The sequence below is a fragment of the Falco naumanni genome, chromosome 8 (assembly GCF_017639655.2).
Source record: "Falco naumanni isolate bFalNau1 chromosome 8, bFalNau1.pat, whole genome shotgun sequence".
Lineage (NCBI taxonomy): Eukaryota > Metazoa > Chordata > Aves > Falconiformes > Falconidae > Falco > Falco naumanni.
Window position 1 is genome coordinate 21,338,745 of NC_054061.1, and position 23,945 is coordinate 21,362,689.

The following is a 23,945-nucleotide window of genomic DNA, read 5'->3' on the forward strand; positions in this document are numbered from 1 at the left end:
AGAGCACATCCCGCGGGCCACCATGAAATCTGCCTGGTAGTACGCCTGCCTTCTGTAACACCTGCAGGTTTTTTGGGATGCTTAAGGTAGATGGATGCCCTCCACGTAAATCAGCACTCACCGTCCTGGAAGCAGCAGGCAGGGAATTAGGCAGAGAAGGGACTTCTGGCCAAATCCAGGCTGCCAGTTTGCTTCCTGACCCTCAGCACCGGGAGGAAGCATCCTTACTTGGGCTGGAGCTGGCTTGGGATTCAGGATTCAGTGTTCGGTAACAAGGACTGGAAGCGAAGGGATCTCCTCCAAAGCCCACCAGAAAGCAGCAATGTAATAAAAAGCAAACTGGTCACCTGCAAGGGGATGCTCGGAGGGCTGCCTGCCCGCCCCCTGCCCCTTCCACCCTGGTGCCCGTCCCACTCCGCCCGCGGGGGTCCGCGCCCCCGGCACCCCGCCGCGCCGTGGGTGTACTCATCCGTTACATTAGCAGCCCCGAATTCACATACACCCCCATCCCGCCCCCTCCGTGCTCCCACCGGGAAGCCCCCCCGCCCGACCCCCTGATACTGAGCTTTGTCCCAGCACAGGGATCGCCGCACTGGGATGGGGGGAGAGGCGGGGGCTGGCGAAACCCGCTCCTCCGCGGTCGCCCGAGAGGGTTTCCTCCCGGGGACACGCGGCTCCCGGAGCGTACCTCCAGGGAGGGCGGCGGCGCCTCCCGGTCCCGCCAGCAGCCCCCGGCGGGGGCGGGAACCCGGTACCCACCGGGTATCCACTGGATATCCACCCGGGGAGGCCGCCGCAGCCCGGTACCCACCGGGTACGCACCCGGGGGGCTGCCAGCGGGAGCGGGAACGCCGCCGGGAGCTGCTGATGCAGGGGGCGGGGAGTGGCGCGGCGCGGGGGGGCGGCCCGCCCCCGCCCGGTGGCGGCGGTGCTCGGCGCGGCCGCCCGGCGGCGCGGCGCTGCTGCCCGGCTCGGCGGGGCGGCCGGCGTCGGGGGCCGCTCTCTGCCGCCTTCCCGCGCCCTCTCCTCGCTCCCGCAGATCTCGCGAGAGCGGCCGGCTGGTGGCCGCGGGGGCTGTTGCAGCAGCGGCGGCGGCGGCGGGCGGAGCGGCGGCGGCGGCGGGCGGCGGCCGGGGGCGGCCGAGGAGGAGGCGGCGGCGGCGGCGGCGGCGGCGCGGGCGGCGGCGCGGGGGGGGGCGCCGGGCGAGAAGCGGCGGCGGCGGCCGAGGCCGAGCGGCGGCGGCGGCGGGCGGCGGCATCATGGCGGACAGAGACAGCGGCAGCGAGCAGGGCGGCGGCGGCGGGGGCGCGGCGGGCGCCGGGGGGCCGGGCTCGGGCGGCGGCGGCGGCGGCGGCGGCGGCCCGGGCGGCGGCCTGCAGCACGAGACGCAGGAGCTGGCCTCCAAGCGGGTGGACATCCAGAACAAGCGCTTCTACCTGGACGTGAAGCAGAACGCCAAGGGCCGCTTCCTCAAGATCGCCGAGGTGGGGGCGGGCGGCAACAAGAGCCGCCTGACCCTCTCCATGTCGGTGGCCGTCGAGTTCCGCGACTACCTGGGCGACTTCATCGAGCACTACGCGCAGCTGGGGCCCAGCCAGCCCCCCGAGCTGGCGCAGGCAGCCGACGAGCCCCGGCGGGCGCTCAAGAGCGAGTTCCTGGTGCGGGAGAACCGCAAGTACTACATGGATCTGAAGGAGAACCAGCGCGGGCGCTTCCTCCGCGTCCGCCAGACCGTCAACCGCGGCCCGGGGCTGGGCTCCACGCAGGGCCAGACCATCGCCCTGCCGGCCCAGGGCCTGATCGAGTTCCGCGACGCCCTGGCCAAGCTCATCGACGACTACGGGGTGGAGGAGGAGCCGGCCGAGCTGCCCGAGGGCACCTCCTTGACTGTGGACAACAAGCGTTTCTTCTTCGACGTGGGCTCCAACAAGTACGGCGTGTTCATGCGGGTGAGCGAGGTGAAGCCCACCTACCGCAACTCCATCACCGTCCCCTACAAGGTCTGGGCCAAGTTCGGCCACACCTTCTGCAAGTACTCGGACGAGATGAAGAAGATCCAGGAGAAGCAGCGGGACAAGCGCGCCGCCGCCGCCGCCGCCCCCGCCGCGGGCGCCGGGGCCGAGCCGCCCCCCGAGGCCGAGGCCGCCGCCGCCGCCGCCGGGCCGCCCGGCGCCCTGCTGCAGGCCGAGGAGCCCGAGGAGGACTGACCGCCCGCCCCCCCGGAACGCGGACTGGCCCCGCCGCCGGCGGGAGGGCGGGCGGGCGGCGGGGCGGGGGGGCGGCGGCGAGCGGCCCTCCCCTCTGCCCGGCGCCCCCCCCGGCAGCGCCGCCCGCCCGGCGCCCCCCGCCGCCCGGCAGCAGCGCCTCCGACCCGCCACCCATCGCTGGATGTTCCTCCACTTTACCCACCGTATCAAACAGTAAGCAGCTGCTAAAACAAAAAAAAAAAAACAAAACACACAAAAAAAAAGTCAAAAAAAGTAATAACATTATATATGAACTGTGTTTCCTACTTGATTAAAAATATAAAGAACTGAGTGTTTATTTCCCTAATTAACCGAGAACTTTTGTACACGTTTAAGCTATTATTATTAAAAGTGTTTGCAAAAATGGTCAAGATTATAATATTGCTGAATTATATAAAAAGAAAAAGTCCTTTTCATGTTGAGCTAACATTTGACTTTAGCACAAAAAAAAAAAGAGATATTTTAGAACACGTAAAAATAATATTTTTAGTTTTTTCTTCTCATTTTGTTACCAAATTTCGAACCTTACATGGAGGTTACTATAGTATATTTGACACCCTATATACCTGTGATTAGAGATGTGTATATATATATGAGGGCTAGGCATGCTGTGTGTCTGAGCTTTGTCTAAATGTTATGCAGAAGTTTGTAGAGTTAAAAGGTACGTAGGTTTAATTCATGCAAGGTAAACAATAAGTGCTCTCTTTTATACAATATGCATTGCATCTGGACCTTAAACATATAAAAATGGTCAGTGAAACTTCTGTGAACATGAAGAAAAATTATTAAAAAAGGCATTTAAATGAAATTTGCTAACTTGTGATTTTTACGTTTGAACCAAAGTTACTCAAATAGTAAAAAAAAAAAAAAAAAAAGAGGAAAAGTAAAAGAGAGAGAGAGAGAAAAGTAAAGAATTTTCCTCCCTTAATATTTTTTTCTGCACCTGTTTGGTTTACAACTGAGTAGGCGTATTGTCATTATTGTGTATATGAGATGTACTTGTATTGTTCATATTTTTTTTATTCTGTGTACTTAAAGTAATTAACCTGATGTGCAGCGGTTTCCAGTCGACCTGTTTTTGGACAGCAGGTAGCGAGTCTTTCCATGTCGCCACTGGCACTAGCACTGTCTCCTGAACTTGTGCGAGGTCCGAGCCTGTGCTTTGATCCCTACCAGTGCTGATTAACTTCTGTAGGCCTGTTAGAAATCAGTGCAACGCGATTGCAGAGTAATCCTACTGAGCCATGGGGTTCGGAGTTTTGTTGGAAAGTGAAAGCCAAGCCTGTGTGTGTCTGTAACGGATTTCCATGTAGCTGTGGTGCTAGTTGTTACTGGCTACATACCTGACGAGCCTAGCCGTGCCCTTCCCTCCCCGTCCCAGCCCCCTTGCCGGCATGTGCGCTCGTGGGCTCTGGTCAAAGCCTAGGGTAGGGAAATGCAGAATTGTCAAAACGCTATCATCTGTCCAGGTGTGTTCTCCAAATTGAAATTGTTTGTAATAATAATAAGGATAATAATAGACTTTTACAGGTTGTTTTTGTTGATTTTTTTTTTCTTTTTAAAAAAAAAGTTGGTGTGCTTTTAATTGACTAACTTCTTGCTGCTGTATAGTAAAATATTAATATATTTTTATCATTAAACTGCTGCATGACTATCATCATGATGAGTGAAGAGAAAACGTTATGAAAAAAAAGATGCCTTAAACAGTGAAAACAAAACTTTTTTCTTTTCTTTTCTTTTCTTGGCTGGAATTCATAGACAGTGTTTCAGAGAAACTAGGATCTCGTTCCACTCGGAGGTTTTTTTGGGATGCAATCATTTTTCTTAATGCTTTTGGCAGAGTTAGCCATCTGGTAGACCTAGCTGCTGCGCGTAGAAGGCACCCCCTGTGCAAGCAGGGGCTGCCTGCGCTCTTTACTGATGGTCAAGGATGGAGTTTGGGAGGGGTGGGAGGGGTGGGGTAAAGAGCTTGTTGTAAAGAGTTTTACTTTCTCCTGTCTTTTTATTCCCACTTGAAATTATAATTCCTTTTTTTTTATATATATATATATGTACTGTAAGTGTCAAAACAAGTTGTTTCCATTATACCATGCATTATTTCCCGTTAAAGAAGTTTGCTGTTAGTGTTCACAGAAAGCTAAAAGTCAAATACGAGATGCCGGTAGTGAGCTGTTTCTGTTTCTTCTAAACAATCACTGGAAATGTTTAAAATTGCTTTAATGTGCACTTTCCTATTTCCCAGTAGTAAAATAAGCTTTTGGAGTGCGTAATGTGACATTTGAAATGGTTCTCAATTGCATGTAAACATCTGTCTGATAACCTGCTTTTGAATCGGAGGGTCTGGATGGGCAGTTCCATCGATTATTGTACTTCAACTGTGATGTGTGCGGGACTGCATTCCCTATGCTGCTAGACATAGTTAGGAAATTAATTGCTTTGGTTTTGTTACTTGATTGATTGTCTCGGTCCTGCTGTTCACTGCCCTCCCAAAAGTTGTCTTGCGCTGCCGGCGGACGCGGTCCGGCACTCGTAGTTCCATGCCACTGTTGTGTTCCCAGCAATAAGTAGTGGGAGGCAATGAGAGCACAACAGAGTGGCCTTCCATACCCTCCCAGCTCCTGGGAGCATCAGTGGTGGGGCAGGCTGCTCCCCCGTGGTCTTCCTTGCCCGTGCCACCCAGATCCTGCCCAGGATCTGGCTGACCCGAGAAGCGTACAGGCCACGCGGGTCCAGTCAAACCAGTACAGCTTGTAACAGCTCGCTGGCAGTTGTGTGAACAGTGTCCGAGAACTTGTGGTCGGTCAGCTTTTGTCTCGTTTTGGGTTTCTTCTGCGTGTTTCGTTGTTTCTGGGGGGGTTCTTTTTCTTTTCTTAATGCACGTTAATGTATGTTCTAGGACTTGATGAATGATCATAATGAAAGACTAAAATGACTGTAAAGGTTTGTGTGATTTTGCTTCTGGTTTTGCTTTTTGTTTTGATTTACTTTTGGCTTTTTTTAATTATTTTTTTTCCCGGAGGTGCTCGGTGGTACTTTACCAAGGCTCTAATATCTCAGTATTTAAAACCAAGTACAGAAAACCCTGTTCAATGTTGGAAGAAGAAAGGTATATTTGACCATATGTGTTGCTTTAAAAAAAAAAGACAGTATGCTCAAATGTGCCAAGATATCTAATTCCTGAGAAGTATGCCTTATATTTTCCTTGATGATATGCTTTTAAATGTCTTGTAGAATAGGTCCAAGAGCATGATAAAAACTACTTTATAATGACTACATGCAAGAAAACTTGAAATTCATTGCAATACTGACATTATTTTATTTTTAAGGTTAAAGGGACACTGTCAAGTAGTTTACTATTGAAATACAACCGCCCTTTAAGTGGTTTTATGTTAACAGAGAAATGTCCTCCAAAATCAAAGTCCTTATTACTTGTTTTTTTCCCCTTGGTTGGTTGGTGTAGTTTTTTTTTAAAAATAAAAAGGTAAAATTGCTCTGTCTCTGCGAAGTTAAAAAAAAAGAAACGAACCAGCCATTGTTGGTTCCTGCCTCTTCTTTGCAGTCCCTCTGGCAATGCTGTCCTGCGGCAGCCCTCCAGCTGCCCAGGAGCAGGAGGGGACTGGCCGACTGGCCTGGGCACAGCTGCCACACCGGTGGTCAGACACCCAGCTGTGCTGAGCTTTCAGCGAGGCATACCCCTGTGCAGTGGAGAGCTTTTTTGGAAAAGTCAATTAAAAAAAAAAAAAAAAAGGAAAAAAAGAAAAAAAATACTTGACAGTGTCACTTTCTTGCGTATCCCTTGCAGGGGTTGAAATGTGCTCGGTGTAGCGCTAGCTGCTGTAAAGTGCGGAGGGGCTGCCCACAGTGGGCAGTGGGTGTGAGGCAGAGCCCACCCTGGCGGGCCAGGCAGAAGAGCTGCCAGTGATTTTAACCCCTGCTCAGAGCCGACCGATAACTTCTTGGGGTTTGGTTGTTGTTGTTTTTTGGGGGGGAGGGAGTGGGGGTGGGGGGGGGCAATTACTTTGTTGCCTTTAAAAATAGCACTGTAACCACCTTTTTTTATGATTAGCTGTAGTATAACTTTTGTCCCTTCAAACTATGCAAGCTATGAAATGTAAATTAGGTATCAGTTAAAGATAGTTGATTATATTCAATCAGATGGCATTCATGCACTAACTGGAGTATATACAGATAAAGCTATTAGTGACTTGTATGCTAACAGCAAGATATAACATACCTACCTATTCTAAAAAAAAGACTATTAATATTGTATAACAGGACTGTGGGGGTTGGGAGGGGATGTTATCTCTTACCTTCTTAAAAGGGGATTTAAGATTTTTATAACTGTTTTTTCCATCAAACTTTAATATTTTTGTCAAATTTTTAGGTATTTAATTTGTAAAATAGATTTTACTTTGTACTGGCGTACAGAAAATAGGGGTTGATTTCAACTTTTTTGAAGCCAAGTGACAAGTACATTTATAATAAAAAGTCAATGGATCTATATCAGTTGTACTCACTGTTTTCATTTCTTGTACGTTCTAATGCAGTGGCGCTGTATGTCTCCCAAGGAAAAAAAAACGGGGAGGTGGGTGGAAGGAGAAGGCAAAAATGTCAGCATTGACGCTGCATATTGATGCGACTTTACGTATGCAAGTGGCCCATGGTCAGTGGAGATTTGGTAGATATGCATTTTTACTAAAAACACGGTGCACTTTTTCAAGAAGGGTTTATGAAAACCTGGCGGTTTTGCATGTCTTCACTTCATGCTTCCACCTTGGTGCCCGTAAACTCTAAAGCCACCTTTTGGGAAGTATGTTTCCCTGGCACTTAAGAAAAACAAAACCAAACAAAGCAAAACTGATTTCTTCTACGGTGGTGAACTATGGCACATCATTATATTTTTGCACCCACACACTTTGTCTCCTTTCCTAAAAGGTCTGCCCCTTTCTTCTTTTAAGTTCAACAAGTAAAACTCTTTTTTCCCTTTTTTTTTTTTTTTTTTTTTTTTTTTTGTAAGTAAAATTTCTGAGTGTTTTGGATTGAAGACTTCAGCAGATCCACCAAGTTTGGATCCAACACTTGCAGAGCACTGACATAATTATTTTTTGTTTGCTTTAAACCCAGACCTCCCATTTCCCATTCTAGGGCATATACCAAATCTGATTGACTTGTCTGTGGCAGAAGCTGTGGGAGCTAGAAGTGGAGAATCGTGACATTAATGTACAAGAATGCTAAAACAGGTTTACATTTTGGGGGGCTCTTGTGAAACACAAAACCTCAAAGTATAACTAGAACCAACCAGTTCCCTGAGTTTTGCTAGTTGAACAGGTAGAAAATGAGTCTCAGCCGAGTTGAAAAGAAGGCAGCAAAAGCAAATTCCTCCACAACTGTGCAATTTGCTTGTTCAAAAACCTGCTGCTTCTTACCAGCTTTAATTGCTTTTTGAGAGGTAGAGCTCTGCCTAAAGCACTGGAGAGTTTTTCTTAAAACAACAGAGTCGAGATTTTTTTATTTTTAATTGCAAATTTAAAATCCTGGTTTGCACTTCCCCCCTACGCGCCCCCCCACCCCCCTTTTTTTTTTTTGCGCTTTGCTTTTTGTCAGGCTTGCCCAAACTTTCCTTTTATTTTCTTGCTACCCTCCTTTGCTGGCTGCCTGCTCATTGTTATCTCAGTTTGTGTAATTGGAGGGTCACTGTTCGTGTTGGTGTTTGGACTATCTGGAAAGGGAGTCCGATGTAGCTTTAAGTTCTCATGCTGGGCTTTGTATTTTTTGCACATGCACTTCTCTCCCTGGAAGTTTTACTCTTCTCGGCTTTCTTCTGTAACATGTGAAGATAGGTGAAATAATCTGAATTTTTGGTAGTAGAACAGAGAAGCGGGCTGTGTGCTAAGTAGTGTCATAATGTTTTGACAAAAATGACAAGGTAAACAAGTGAGTTCCATTTTTATTCTTGATTCGTTCTGCTGTTGCCATCTCCTGTGCCACTTGCAACAATGAAAGATAATTTCAGCCCAGGGCTTTTTTTCAAGCCTGTGGTTCCTTTTACTCTGCACACTTGCACATGATTTAGCTCGCTGGCACTGCGAAATGTTGTGCGTGGGTTGCAAATGTGGCAAGGAGATACATGTATATAGTTTAAGGCTAGTTACGGTTAATCTAAATGGACTTTCAAAATTATAACCTTTTTTAAAAGCCTGTTTTAACCAGAGCCTTATCTTTGGGCCTGAAGTTCATGGCATTTGGGGTTTTTTGCCCTTAAGTGGGATCTTAAGTGTTGAAATTAGGCGACAGCCTGATGGTACAGGAAGGATGCTCCTCTCGTGTGGCAGCTGAAGTTCCTCTGCCAGTCAGGCTGCCTGCTCTGCTCCCATCAGTGGTACTGGCTCCCTGCTCCCATACCGTTCATGCCAGATGGCCTTGGGACTGCTCTGGGAGCTTCTTTTAACCTGCCTGTACCTTTGTTTTTTACTTTTTATCTTTTCAAAGCATTTTGGCTCCCAGTGGGACTGTGTTTTAGCAACACTACAGTCTGGAGGCAAGTCAGCCTACCTGGAGTTCCACAATGCATCCTGCTTCTGGTGAAATACAGGTGGGCTGTGAGGCTTTACAGGGCTGTCCATTGCTTGTTAATGCAGGTCTGAACAGCTGTAGGTAGCATAGAGAAGTAAATGCCAAGTCATCCATTTTTAGGGGTTCACAGAGTTACTTCTCCCATGGTATACTGGGTATTTTATTGCAGTTTGGACAGTGTAAAAGTTGCTGCTGGAGAAGTACATTGGAAAGGAAAGAATGGGCAGGTTTGCTTTTGGTTGTGCCCTCCTGCTGGTAGGTATGGTGCCGTTGTCACCAATGAAGATGTTTCCTGAGCTGGCGGACTCAGGCAGGTACTAAGCCAGGTGAAACGAGTTTGTCCCAGGGAAGAAGCCCCCAGCAGCCACAGCGGAGGAGGTGTTGTCCATCTGGAGGGTGGGAAAAGGCTGTCAGAGCAAGGTTGGGAGGGCACGGCTGGCAGATGGGGGCAGCTGAGATACGCCTTGGCCACCGACCGGGTGCTTCAGCATCTGAACTGCTGTTGAGGGTGGAGGGTAGGTAGGTGGTGCCGCTTGTGGAGAAGCACCTAAGATCCAGGTGACAGCAGCCCTGGCAGACCCTTTGCTGTGGGCAGCCGAGGGGTGTTGGGCAGCTGATCCCAAGGGAGCACTGGGCAGCAGGGGTGGGGGGCTGAGCTCCCCATCTCCCTGCCTGGGGTAGCTCTGCTGGTTCTGCCTCTGCAATTCGATGCCTGTACCTGGCTGAAGCCCAACAAGCAGTTGTGTTTTTTTGGGAGAGTTGGAGCATGTCACACCTGCCTGTATAAAACTAGTAGAGTTGTGTAGCCTGTTTGAGGCAAAGTATCACAGAAGAGGGAGAGATGGATTCATACAGCAAGGAACGAGGCATGTTTCCACAATAAAATGTCAGCTGGAGATTAAATGAGAAAAGATAAAGATAGAGGACTTCTGGCCCCGCTGTCTGTCTTGAGTGTTGACTGATTAAAACAAGACAGTGAATGGCTGGATATCCCTGAACAATGCTTCACTGTCGCTCTGTGGGTTGATACTGCTGGCATCCTTTGCCTGGAGGAGAAGGGGTTTGGTCCTAAGCCATTTTGCTCTGGAAGGCACCATGTCCAGCTAAGATGGGCCCCTGCTCAAGCTGGCTGTAGGTTTTGCCTGTTTGTGGGTATTGTCTCGTTCTGAGTGACCAGGACCCTGTGCTGGATGTTCCCAGGGCCACGGCAGTGCCTGTGGTAGCTTTGCAGCTCAGGTTGGGCATGCGCTTCTGCAGCAAAGTGCTCTGCTGTCCCGGCATAGCATACCTTGCTTTTATCATGGAACAGTGTAAGAGCACATGACCTGATTGGTTCTGTGTGTAACTAAGCCAAAAGGCAAGCTCTACCAGCTGGTGGGCGTTAGGTCCATCCGACCAAGCTAGAGTTCATGGAAGAGTAAAATCCCTGAAACACAGATAATGTGATGGTCAGATCCTGAGCAGTGACTCCTTTGCTGCAGAACTTGACTCTGCCTGTGATGATGGCTTGTGTAGACGTAGCCCTAGATAAAACAGGAGATTGCCTGTGAAGACGGCTGCCCGGATTTGCACCTCATTGTCTTGAGGTTTAGGTTAATGACATGTGGCTTCCTTCAGCTCCTTTCTGGTTCAGCCATCAGCTGGGAGAGCGCTTGCTTTGAATGGGGGTCTTCTGGATATCCCTGATCTTAACTCAGATAATGCCTTGATTTTGCTGGTGATCAGTTGGTTTGCTGTCCGTCCTGACGTTAGCTTTGCAAAAATACAGACCTTAGCCTTTTCTTAGGCTCAGGCCATGTAGGAGACTGAAGTGAAAAGACAACTGGCTGCAACATGGCAGTGGGAGTTTGTACTGAGCCTTCCTGGCTGTGGCACAGAAGGGTTTTTTTCATGAAACACTATCTTGAAATATGCAGGAAGTGAAGAAAAGCTTCATTCTTTCTTTCACGGATTGGAGAGGGGAGAGGTGTGGAGTTACATCTGCAGCGTGGATGTGCCCTCTTGACTAGCGAGACCTTGGAGGGAGGTGTCTGTTGTGGGAGCCGATCCTCTGTGTGCCAACAGGAAGCCAGAGTGCATGCCCTGGAGAGGTTTAGACAGCTTTTCAGGGAAAAACTTCTACACATTGAAATGTCATCCTGGTCAGCATGTTGACTTCTACGGAGAGCTGCTCATGAAGGTAGCTTCTAAACAGCATCTGAATCCTGTTGACCCCAATGAGTTTGGATTTTGTACTGGATATGTTGCAGAAACCATGTGGCAGCCCCCATGGGTGACCATCTTGGTGCAAGAGATTGTGTCTCACTGACATGCAGTTTTCACCTGTGAGGTGGCACTGTCATGCTGGCTGGAAGGTCTGGAAGCTGAGCCTGGGGTCTCAGAGACATCTCATCATGCCGCTGGACCAATGCACAGTCGCTCTAGGGTGGGTCAGCGCAGGCACTGGTGGCTCTGGGCTGGCATGCAAGGACACACAAGCTGCAGGGTCTGTGCTGTGGGGTGGACACTCATGGGTGTGTTTGTAGCTCCTCTGTCATCAGCTGTGCTGATGTGGCCAGCGCTGAGATGAAGCTACAGGCTTCACACGGGAGCTGGAGGAGGCTACTTCTGTATGAGATACATGCTTGGGTAATTCATATTGCTGCGTGTTGAGAGTGGAGAAAATGAGCAGTGGTGGTTTTTTCTGTTGCTGGTGAATGTCTTGATGTGCAACTCGAGCTCAAATCACTGGGTGCTCATCCACAGTGCCCTCCAGCTGGTATGTTAGCCCTGGCCAAAGACTGGGGTGGGGTTTGTTCTTCTGACTCTGGGTAGAAAGGCGGCACTGTCATGTGCCGAAGTGCAGGACAGCATTTGTGCATCTTGAGCAGGACCTGTCTGGATAGGACGTTGTGGAGCAGCGCTGTCATTTGAAGGTTAGCCGCATTGGTCTGAGTGTCTTTCTCTCCGCCAGGTTGGGCTTGTGGTAGTATCTCGCTAGGGAGTATGTTTTATTTCTCCGTGCTCTGTCCTGGTTGCGCAATAGTTTGTGAGTGCGATGCAAGCTGCTGGCTTTATTGCCTGTAGTCTCCTGAGGTTTGGAACTTGCTTTTCCTGGGCTTGCCTCTCGCTGAGGCATTTAGCATGAGCAGAGGAGCTCAAACCAGCAGCTCCTTGGGACTGTACATCAGCACACTGGTGTCAGCTGGTCCAGACTCCTCAAGGCTCACCTGGGGGTCAAGAGGTGGGTGCTGGGTTTTCAAGGGCCAGCTAGCTCTTCTCTTCTGCCTCAGTCCAGCAGAAGCAGGTCCAGCTGTCCTACTTCTAGGTGAACTCTGACGGCTTGGTGATGTGTCAATACTTCAAGAAATGCCGGGACTAGGGAGTGTGGATAAAGGATTTTGTGAAATTGGGTATTTAAACCTCCCACTCGAGTGACGCTAAGGAGAGCTGGCAGTGTAATATTGGCTTATCAGGAGCCATGTGGGCAGGGCAGTTTAAGAAAAATGTTGCGTGAGCAGCACCAGGATCTTGTCCTACCACAAGAAGCCAGTGTCTTGTCAGGTACAGAGTTATAAAAGGGGTCAAAATTTCTTTTTTAAAAAAAGATTATTTTATTTCAATAATAAAAGATGGTAGAATCACCATTGCCAGGGGCTGCTGAATGGCAACCAGGCAGGTCTTTTTGCAAGATAGGGACTAGAGACTTTGAATTATTTTCTAGCATTAATAATTCTGAATTAAGGACTGCAAATTCATGTAAATGTCATCTCTGCTGTCATGCATGCCAACAGTTTGGTTTCTGGATAGGTCTTTTGACAGTGCTATGTTCAGAGGCTCATTCAATCCTGAAATAAATAAAAAATTTGGCTTCTGAGCAGCAACCGTCAATAAAAGTCCTGGTAAATGAGTCCTTGCAGACTTCTGCAAGGCCATACGTAACTCACCTTGTCCAATGGAAGATTCTTAATTGGTGGTTTAAAGTAATTTAAAAAAGAACCCATTACCAGTCAGTCTGTTTTTAAAGATGGACTTTACGTGGTTGTAAAGTAAAAATTCTAGTTTAATTGTGGGAATCAAAGAACATTGGCTTAATTGCATAGGAACTGCGCACACAAGAGCAGAGAGGACACACTTCATTGGCAATTATCTTCTGGTAAAATACTCTACAGCGCAACAAATGGAGGCACTCCAAGCTCCAGAAGGCGCCTTGAGGCCAAAGTTGCTGAGCTGGTGAAGAGATGGCATTAAATCATCTGCAGATGGCCATGGTCCGTCCTCGCCTCAGCACTGGCTGCCCCGCCTCTTATTTGTGGAAGCTTTACTTGCAGCTGGACAGGATTAAAGAGGTGATTTATAATTTCATACTAAAGCCTTGGTTGAGAAGTTTTTCTCGAGATGCCTCCAGAAGCTGGGGGAGGGTAGCTCTGGGAGGTTTGCATGGCAGAGGATTTGGTTGTGGGAAGTACAGGCTTTGCTCCTGATGATTAGGAGATCCATCTGATGAGTTGCCTGTTGAGCAGAAAGGCAGATCCTGGAAGATATCAGAGCGCTTGGGGCAAGCCTGGAACTGTCGTCCTTGAAGCTGAGATGTTGGGGAAGCTAAATTTCAGTGCCTGGGAAGAAGGCAGAATTTAGGACACGGCAGGGCGTGTTCCCAAAGTCTTAATGCGTTTCTGGGAAAAGGGTGGAAAGGGTATGGCAAGTAGAGGAAGTTAAGAGTCATGACTTCGCAGCACAGGCTGGTTTCGGCTTCAGCCAAAGCATCCCTAGACAGGTAGCATAGAAAGTGGACAGGGTTTTGGGAGGACGGACTGAACACGGTGCTGGTGGAAGACTTGAGGCTGTCAGGGCTTGGGCGAAGGCACTGGACTGGAATGCTAGGAGCAAAGACATGTCCCTGTTTCTCCGGGAGGGCCAGGGGTGACTTTTCAGTGCAGGGTAGGAGGAGGCTGAGGGCAGAGCTGTGCGTGCAGGAGGGGCAGCCAGCTGTGGGGTGGCATGCTAGAGTGACAAATGGGCACATGGTCCAAGGAAGAAAAAAAAGTCTGTGTATCAGTGTGGAAACATGAAACAAAAATAGTCATCGTAGGCTGCTCGGTGGTGTAAAAAGACCTTGGCATAGCTGGTCTGATTGAAACGTGGCGGGGAAAGTGGTGAAAATCAGTAAGATACTGCATTGCCTGCCATCAAACTATACTGAGTAGGCATGTGAGGTCATAAAGGTGTGAAGGAACACTAGATCTAAAAAGTTGCTGTAAAATCCGAGAGGAAATTGGAGTAGTTATGACCGCACAGACAAATTTATGTTGGATATTAAAATATCCAATATAATAAATCCCATATTTTAATGACATGGAGGTATAGGAAAAATTTTATTCCAGAAAAGAAGGTGGTTATGGATTTCACAGGGTTTGGGAGACAACCAGGCTCATGCGTCTTCATAAACCTGTAAGAAGAAGTAAATTCAATTATGTTCATGCTATCTCACTGGATTGCTTGCGAAGGAGCTGGCTAACAATTTGGTGAACAAACATCTTGATTTACTCAAATGATCATTTCTTCTAACAGCCTGGTATAGTTAGCCATGATGTAGGAGTAAAATGTAAGAACAGGTTCAAGATATAATTACTGTTGAGTCATTAAATAGCAGTGACCACAGTGCAATTACAGATTCAGCATCCTCAGGGGTGGAAGGTGCTGCACTAAAAATGAGTCTTCTGTTATAAAGTATTGCAGGGGAGAAGATCAGAAAAATAAAGTCCTTGGACTTATCAAGGCAGCCCCATAGATGCTTGGAAATGTTACAGATACCCAAGTTAGGCAGAGCTCTGTCATGAAGGAGCTTCAGAGCTGAAGTGGAAATCAGTTAGGAAGTAAAATAGTTATAAAGTTACAAAATAAAATAGTTACAAAGGAAAGGACTTCCCGAGTCCAGCAAGACTTCATCAAAAGACAGAAGTCCAGCTCTTGCAAAGTAGATTGAGAGAGCCATGCTGTATGGCAGACATCCTGTGATCTGGAAAGTAAGGGGTTTAGGACGGGCTTTGAAGAGCCAGGGGGCCTTAGGGAGCAAGTGCTATCTTCAGCATATCAGAGAGAAGGCTGGGGAGAAAATCTGAGTGTGCAGGACTAAAGGCACAGTTAATTTTCTGCACTACTTCATACTAAAGTGACTTCTCAACGTCATTCTGGAGCACAGGGTATGTTTGAGAGCCTACCTATCCATCACCTAATCCTTTCGGACAGTAAAGATAAGGAGCCTCCATCTGAAACTCGAGTGTTTGAGGCAGAGGTGCTGGAGCAAAGTAGTAAATTCAAGTGGAAGAGCAACAGGTCTGCCTAGGAATTTAAAAAGACCTTGAGACTGAAACACTAAAGTTAGTTGCAAAAATAGAGCTGTTAAAAAATAGCTTAGTATTCTCCATGACTAGATAACATCCTAATGTTGGATTATTATTTTTTTCATTAAAGTATTTAATGGGGCACTGGGAACTGCAGATCAGCAACAGTGGATTCCAGTCTGAGGAGAAACTGAAGTGCTGTAACTCTTCAGTATGTGATAAGTTGAAGGCAATGTACTTTCTGCAAAGAAAGGGGGCTGGACTAGGTGGTCTTTGAAGGTCCTTTGCAACCCCAGCCATCCTGTGATTCTATGTTCAGTCTTCTTTTCTGGGTAATCTACTGGAATCTTTGAACATACTGACAAACAGCAGGAGGTGGAGAATCAGCTGATCTTTATTTGGATGTTTTAAAAGTTTTTTATCAGATCCTTCCAGGAAGGTAGTAAAGAATTACGCTTGGAATGAGAAGACAAATATCATGGAGTCCTCCTCTGGTTGCAGCCAATGTTGGTCACTTGAGCAACACAAGGTAGACAAAAGTCTGGTGGGAGATGGTGATCAACAGCTTCCAGGTCTGCATCTTAAGTAGGTCTTCAGCCTTTGAGCAAATGAGTTTCCCTTGGAGAACACCAATTCACTAAAACCAAAGTTGTCATATGGAGAAGGGTTGATTTTCATTCAGCTTTTCTGGTGAGCACATCTAGGTCCAGGCTGCAAAATCTGGTTGTGTGAAGAGGGGAAACAAGCTCAGAATACAGGGTAGCATGGCATCTAGTTTTCTCCTGTAATGTTTCACCCCCAATTCGAATTCCTACCCTGAGCTTGACTTGCAGGCCTGCCAGATCCCAGAGCATGCCTCAGCAACTAATGTTGTGGGTACGTTCTCTTTTCTTTTGTTTTTACCAAGAAAAACCTAGAAGGCTTTGGCTTTGAAAATGGGCTGAAAGGGAAGGAGAGGAGAGAAAGGTCTAGTCAGCATTTTCCAGGTCTCGTCTATCTCTGTTCTTGAGGGAGAACATACACACAGACCTGTGTTACCTCTTTTCCTGAGAGACCTAGGAGGACCCACAGCTAACTGGTGTGAGCTAGAGCAACCCTTTGCTGCTCTAGCTTAGTTTTAGGCTTCTTAAAAGTCTAGAAGTCTTGCTTTTCGCACCTTCCCTGTCCCCAGTACATCATGGTACCAAAGAGTAAGTACTTCGGTAAATCATCAGATTTTGCAGTATGAGCAGGTTAACTGCAGGCATCTCAAGGCTTTTGATTAGAGTTAGTGTTTAAATATAAGAATTGGCAATTGAAAGAGCAGAGTGCTTGGTTTATACTAGAGAAGTGACTTCAGCCTGGCCATGGCTGGAGAATTCAGAAGAGTGTAATAAGGTCTGGTACTGTGAGCATGCAGTGGTGGGAAATGCAAGACAATAGGTTGCGGGGGGTGGGGGTGTGATGTATGTGCAGAAATTTAATGCTCCAACAATATTGCTAGGCTTTAAGTGATTTGCTCATTCAGGAAGAACATCTGATTCTGGGTAGCAAAAGTAAATGAAGTGAAGGTGTATGGACTGCTGGATAAAATAACTGCGTATTACAGATTAGGTGCTAAGGTCTGAGAGGCTGCCATGCGTGAACTCTCTCTCCTGTGACACTGTTCACTAGAGCCCCATGGTGTCCCAGTGCTGTTTTCGCTTGGTAATCTGGTGATTGTCACCAGCACAGCCTTTGTCCCCTCCTAGAAATACTAATTTCATTAGATTGCTCACTTCTAGTTAAATTATACCAGCTGACTTTGAAGTACTTAATATAAAAACATTGTGGTATGCTTGCATGATAGTTATTTGATGTAAGGAAAAAAAAAAATCTTTTGTGCTCTCTCTTTAGGAATTTGGGCTTTGAGTTTTACTGGGAGTTGTATGTACCCAACTGCACGGGATCAAGCCCATCTCTTTTTAAAAATGTATTTCACATCTGAGATTAGAAACGTTCTAGAAAACAAATCAGAAGACAAAGTTGTCTGTTACGGGCTCAGATGATAATAGCAACTTGTGCTACAGGCTGTCCGTCCACATAGAAAACTGCACGGCTGCTTCTGTTTTAACTGCTGTCAAAGGTCTGGCATTTTGGTAATAGTATTTTTTTCTAAATGTACTAAGTATTACTTGCCTTTAAATCCTGTTAGGTACAGATAATTATCGTTGGTATTCTGTAAATTAGCTCTATACTAGCATTCACATTGGCCTAGATTTAATATTGTGAGTGTCAAAGATGACTTGAAAAAGGAAAATTAATTTATACCCTTTTAATGCAGTTCTACCCTGTATAGGGGCTTGTTTGTAGAACTACCATGAGTGCTACATCTGTCTTCCCCCTTTTACTTTCTGTGATTCTCTTCAGGGGAACACACAGATTTAAATCTATTTTTCCATCCTTTGGAGACACTGAGATATTATTGTGGTAAGGTCCATGGAAGTGTCTAGATAGACCAGGCCATAATGCAGATAATGCATCTTTTCCATGTTTTTTTCTTCTGCTGCCAATCAGGCCTCCGATTTCAATGTAAAAAACTGATTTTTTGTGTGTAAAAATCACTTCCCCCATCTGTCTGGTGGGAGACCCTCTGATACCATAGCTCTGTTCAGGCTGGATTATATGTGGTCTTCCAGAAAAGGTAGACAGAACTGGAATTACTAATGCCAAAAATTGCCCATGGCAAGGGAGGGAAGTCCTTGTTTTGAAGACAAAACCCATCTGGGCCCTTTTCAGAGCCCCACAGCATACCATAGGGTATAAAAATCTACTTTTTCTTTTCCAGGTGATCTTTAAGGCCAGATAACATTGGGCAGGGTCATTGCGTCTGGACAGATAGGACAGGGGTCCTGCCCTGAAGATTTGCCCTGCTTTGGCATCAGACCTGATGGGTTTTTAGGCTGGGCTTTTGTCCTGCAAGCAGAGCTCAGCCCTGGCACAGCCAGCCCTCAGGGTTGCCAGTGCCATTTGGCATCCACGCTGTTTCATGCTCCTTGCATCTTCATGGGTACAAGACCCCTGGCATCCTCACAGGTGATGCTGCCCGCACATTGCCCAGCTGCTTGGTGTACATTTAGGGAGATACGTGTGGTTGGCCTTCACCGTGTCCTCAATTTTGATCCCCAGGGCAGAAAAATTAGGACTTTCTCAGTTAAAGAGAAAACAAAAAATGAAGCAAAATGTCTGAAGAGTGGTGTTTCCCCACGGTAGTGACAGCCGTTCACCACCCACTTCTGTTCAGCCATGACCCCTGGTTTGGTTCTGCTGGGGTTTTAGCCATCTTGACCTCATGTTTGCAAATATTATTGGTAATATAATGCTCTATGTACAAATGTCTGTGTGGCTCGTGTATGTTTCTGTGGTTCAAGTCAGCCACAGACTTCTGGAATTTCATTGTACTTTGGTTAAATGTTGACTTCTAACTCTTTTACTGTATGGCTTCTTGATTTCTCTTGTCCAGTGTGGACCAACTCTATTTTTGGAAATAAATAAGCATGTAAATAAAATGAATGGGTTTATGCCACTTACAAGAAAATGCTTTATTTAAAATATACACTCAGTCTTGTATATTTTATGGTATCTCAGGGAGCGGGTGAGACTTAGGCACCAGCAGCCTTGGCGATGAGATACCATATTATGTACAAATTCATTGCCAAGTGGTTTCAGAAGAAGACTTTCCATCTCCTGAGCCAAACCCCCATAGGATCAGCCTTGCGGAGAAGAGGCAGGGGGGGTGGAGGGGGAATCCAGAAAGGAACACATAGTGTAAGGGGAGTAAAGGAAAGAAACACGACTTTTCTCTCAACACAAGGCTTCTGGTTTGAGGTGCCCGGGTGCCAAAGATGCCACCAAGGGTAGGGATACCATGGGGCAGTTCTCAGCTCCTGCCCAGGAGCATGTGGAGATCAGGAGCACAAGGACTTTTTTTTTAAAAAAAAAAAAAACTTCTCCATATAAACCAATATTTACCAGTAATCCTGTGTTTCTGTTTTTGTTTTTTGGCAGACTTTTACCAGTAAATATCGGTTTATTCCTGAAACCAGAAGCCCTAAACATACCTTTGTTTATAAGGTCAGTTGTCATTTTGTCTCTCTTGTTCCCCGCTCCCCCCCAGTACAACCCAGCAGGTGATTGAAAGGTACCGAGTTTTCTTTCTAGTTTTCCTGCTCTGCGTCTCTGGGAACTGGAACCCGCAGGACCTAGAGCCTTCTGTTGGTAATGTAGACCCGAGTTTACAAACTATTCTTTTACCATTTTAAAGCCTGCTTTTAAGGACAGAGGTGTTCCTGGCTGCCCACTATGGGAACTGGTAGAAACCCCTGCAAATGCATAAATTGCTTCACCTCTCTGAAGCCTGCAGTCAGGTCTCTCACAAGCATCTTCAGGCTTGGGGCTGAGAAATTAATTTATCCAAAAATATACATTAAAAATGCCATTTCTGTTTTACAGTGAGCAGGACTGGGGGAGGGAGGGGTGGGAAAGGAATTTGAAAATTGTTTTTCTCCCCCCATTTTTTTCTAATTTACTGCTAGAAAGCAAGTGTGGTGTGGGGCAGAGGGAGAGGATTTGAACATTGTCCTTCCTAAACTTGTTGTAAACTCTTCCTCCAAGGCTGGGAGAAAGGTCAAGTAAGAGGTCTGATCCTTAAAAGGACATTGCTAGGTGTCTAGGACCCCAGAAGCAGCTGGCAGTTTTTAATGACGGGAATCACTTTAGGTAATTTTTTCAGAGTTTTGATTTATACCAAGACAAATTGACTTCGGAGTGTTGAAGCCTCCTTTTTTTTTTTTTTTTTTTTTTTTTTTTCCCCCCAAGTGTTTGTTTGTGGCCCAAACACAACAGTGTTATGCTAATACTCAAGAAACAGAGAAGCTGGTGAGGAATAGAAAATGAGTTGACTGCATGGTCCCAGCCAAATTTTTTTCTCCCAAGCAAACAAAATGAAAAAAAAATTCCAGATCCAGCCCGGACCCAAAAAAATCATGCAACCTCCCAAAAAAGCAAGCTAAAGTGGATCTCAAATGCCTGCTTTGATTTTATCTTACGTGGTTGGCGAGAGTGTTTTTGGCATAGCTGCAACCTAACTATGTCCCTTTAAGGAGCACCAGTATTTCCTCCTAATGAACCCAAAAGCTGAGGTTTTTGCAGTTTTTGAGTGCAGGTCAAAGCTCCTGCAGCCTTAGTTGGAGTCCAGAATGAGGGGAGCCCTTCCAGCTGTGCACTCTGAGCTGAAAAATACCTTTCCTCCCCTTTTGCAGCCTGGGTGGTTCTGATTGCTGGCAGTTCTGTAATACAACTTTAATCTGAGCAATTGAGGCTGGTCCTACATTATCTTCAGACGTCTTGCGGAGGACTCCTGTTACCCGTTTGGTACTCAAAAGCCACACGCCACCATCAGAAGTCACTTTTTTTTTTTTTTTTTTCCAAAGGCAGTGATAGATTAACCTCTCTAGATCTAATGGAAAAATTATAATTGCAATGCAACTTTCTAATAAATTGTTCATATATTCATAATTCTGTTGCAGTCCCAAATTGGAGAAGAGATCTGTTAAAGGTATATATTAGTCTAGATTTTTTCTTATTGTAAATACTGTAATTTTATAATACTGTCAATATTTTATTAACTTAGAAATATTTAACAGAGTTTAATCTATGGTAGTTGATTTATTTATAGGTTTATGTTGCAGCCAATATTGCATTACATTCTAATGTAAGATTAACTTTCAGCATGTAAACATTGATTTAATATATCATTGGAAATATTAAGAAAGAAAACTCTCATCTTAATCTGTAATATTTATCCCCCTATTTCCACTTTGGAATTATTTAATGAAATATTAGGAAGTTTCAAGAGCTCGTGAATCTAAACAACTGCAGTTGGATTTCAAAACTTGAATTTTGAAATGTACCTGGCTCTTTCACCCTGTGAACAAGTTGGCTTCAATATCTAGTTTATATAGTACAAAAGTCTTTATTTTGAGCAAAGGGACACTGTCAGATCAATTTTAGATTCTTGTTTTAGTCGGGGGGTGGGGGGAAGGGAAGCTGAATGGGGAAGCAAAACTTACCCCCAGTGCATGCGTGTTAATTCCTTTTCAATCACAAGGGGAAAAATCCTTTTCTTGTTGGTTTGGGTATTTGGCTGGAAGCATTCCCGCAGCAGTTTGCATCCCTGCAGCCAGGGCGTGGGATGGGAATCCAGCTGCTACGAGGAGTCTCTCCAGTCCCGGTGAGAGGCGAGATGCCCGGCGGTGCTGCCGCAGTCCTGCCGTCCCTAGCACTGACTGCAGTCGGAGCTCCGTGAGATGGGTAAAAGTGCACAAGGTTTAAAACTTGCCAATTTTTAACCAAAGGTTTTGCTTTTTTTTTTTTTTTAAATAAATCTCTCTCTCTCTTTTAGCCTGATGGTGTCCCTTTAACAGCTTAAAGATGTTCACGTTCTCTGAAAAAAACATTAGAAGTTATTTTCTTTTTAAGGCAGGAGAGAATTAGTCTGTAATATGTTTGCAACGTAACTTGCATAAAAATACCAAAAATATATCAAGGGTCTTCACAGGAGTTGGTATTTTTTGAGTGTAAAAGTTAATCTTTATTAGAGATGTGCCAATCTATACTGCTTTATTGTAGTGTTGTTACACTTAGGCATTTCAGTTAACTTACGAATATATACTGTAACAGTATACTTTGTACAGATTTATTTAAAATTTATTTGAAAACTGAAATAAAGTAGGCAGAAAATAAAGATATTTATTTTTCATTTGACTATGTAAGAAGGTATCATTCTTTTGGTTTTAGTGCACTGGTGTACCAAGCCTCAGAACCACTGCTTTCTCCAGCTCATAGGATGCTTTTTCGAGACTGTGGATATGTGTATGTGTACTGCTGTGTTGATAAGTAAATGCCAACGATGGAGTTCGTTGCTTTTATACATCCCAAAGAGAAGTTCCTCACCGTTCATTTTCTGTTTTCTGACCGAAAAGGCGTGTGTTTGTGAACAGTGTTCACGCAAGTTCTGCCATCCCACTCCCACATCAGCTTATACCAATGCCAGGATGGGAGGATTTGCCTGTGTACCTTCCCCAAAACACCCTGGTCCGCAGTGGCATCGTCAGGGAGCAGTTCAAACGTGTCCTTTGGGCTTTGTGTAAAGCAAATGCAGAACAAGAAAAATCGAGATGTTAAATCCATTAGAAAACAAATTCCTTATTGTACAGTAGTATGGAGATCTCTAGTCAACCTGCCATTAATAATAGATTCTTATTTTTTTGAATGATCTATTTAAAAGAACAGCAAGCATTGTATTTGCTAGTAAATCTGAAGTGTTTACATGGAATTACTAAATAAATTATTTGATCTAAGATGGCTCTCAACAGTGCTGATTTTTAATGCTGGAAATTAATTTTGGCAGCTGCTTTTTTAGTTTGTGCTGTTCTTTAAATCTTCCAAAGCAGTTTTTTTCAGTGCATCCTTGTGTTTTAAATTAGCTTCTGAGGAAGGTGCAGAGCATGCCTCTCCCTGAGAGGTCTGACAGGAGTGCTAGCTAATGTTTTCCAACCCCCTTCACATCTGCCCCTTCATATCCCAAACAACTGACTGTATTGCTGAGACAGAGCAGGATGCTCTGAACTGGAAGCCCTGCAGCAAATAGTATGGCTTAGCTGCTGTTTTCGCTGATCTGAGTCCTGGTTCATGTAAATATATATAAAATTTTATTTTTTTAGCAGAAAGCATCGGGATAGGAGTAAAACATCATCCTTCAAGGTAACACATTGCCAGACTCAGTTCCAGCACGACTTGGTCCTGCTTTTTGCTGTTACAAGGCTGCAGGAAAGCCCCGTGCTGCTGGCCCCGTGACCCTGCTCGAGGCTCTTGAGTCCACGGGCAGTCATGAGGAGCTGAAGCAGAGGAATGCTTTGGGTCATCATTGAGGCTGAAGGCAAAATTGGAGGACTCTCACCCCAGCCAAGCATCGGAGGACTGGGGCTGCTCTCTGATATGGGGAGCAGCTGCCTTCAACAGCTCCCAAAGCCCTCCAGCGCTCCTGGGGGGAGGATGGAGTGGGTGATGCCCTGCCATGAGGCTCCAGCCGGTATGGGGCGAGGGTGGCAGGGTTTCTGGCTGCAGGTGGAAAGCAGCAGGAGTGCAGTTAGTGAGAGGCTGGAAGGAGAAATCTATGTAAAAGGACCAGGCAGGAATGGCAGGCAGCCGTTGCAAATGCAGAGTCTGGCCACACTGTGTCCCCCTCTAAGCACTGCATAGCTTGTTCTTAGGCGTTCCAAACTGGGGGGTGGGGGGGGGTGGGGGTGGGGAAATGAAGCTATAAATAATGCAATCTATCCCTGCATTTCTCATTTCCCAGGCTTTCTCGTACAGCATGCTAAGTCACTTCCTAATGTTTAATTTAATGTTCTCAGTGCTGCAGCCCTGGTTAGAAAACCCATTGAACACTTACATTATGCACTATTTGAAATTTTTTTTGGGACAAGGATTTCACGCTTCATATTCGGGGCAGGATTCCCATCCTCCCCAAGCATGCTCACACCCTGGCAGCGCTGTGGGCTGCCTGGTGCTTGCAGGAGCTGTGACTCAGCTAGGGAGCAGTGAGCCCAGACCCTGCTCCACGCACACAGCCAGCATCTCCCTCAGCCACCTATGCCCCCTTCCCACTCTTCTACCCTTGCTGGTTTGGAAAGGTCCGAGATTTCCATCCCCTGGCCCTGCGGTGCCATCCCAGCTCTCTCTGAGCCTTTCACCCCCAGCTGCTCGCTGATCACAATGCACT

General features: G+C 46.3%; 1 protein-coding gene across 12 annotated transcripts; it reads left to right on the top strand.

Annotated features, from left to right (window-relative positions):
- Window positions 1–1,244: 1,244 nt before the first annotated feature.
- Window positions 1,245–22,521, top strand: PURA (purine rich element binding protein A). 12 transcript variants are annotated; one of them, XM_040603320.1, is made up of 5 exons: window positions 1,245–2,420; window positions 19,169–19,234; window positions 19,322–19,378; window positions 20,689–20,717; window positions 21,959–22,521. In XM_040603320.1, exon 1 carries the CDS (start codon window positions 1,260–1,262, stop codon window positions 2,205–2,207), a length of 948 nt encoding a protein of 315 aa, XP_040459254.1. In that variant the 5' UTR covers window positions 1,245–1,259; the 3' UTR covers window positions 2,208–2,420; window positions 19,169–19,234; window positions 19,322–19,378; window positions 20,689–20,717; window positions 21,959–22,521. The 12 variants fall into 12 exon arrangements, with proteins under 12 accessions (XP_040459254.1, XP_040459244.1, XP_040459247.1 ...); XM_040603310.1 differs by lacking the exon at window positions 21,959–22,521 and adding an exon at window positions 21,342–21,531 and having other exon boundaries at window positions 20,422–20,717; XM_040603313.1 differs by lacking the exon at window positions 21,959–22,521 and adding an exon at window positions 21,342–21,531.
- The last annotated feature ends 1,424 nt before the right edge of the window (window positions 22,522–23,945 follow it).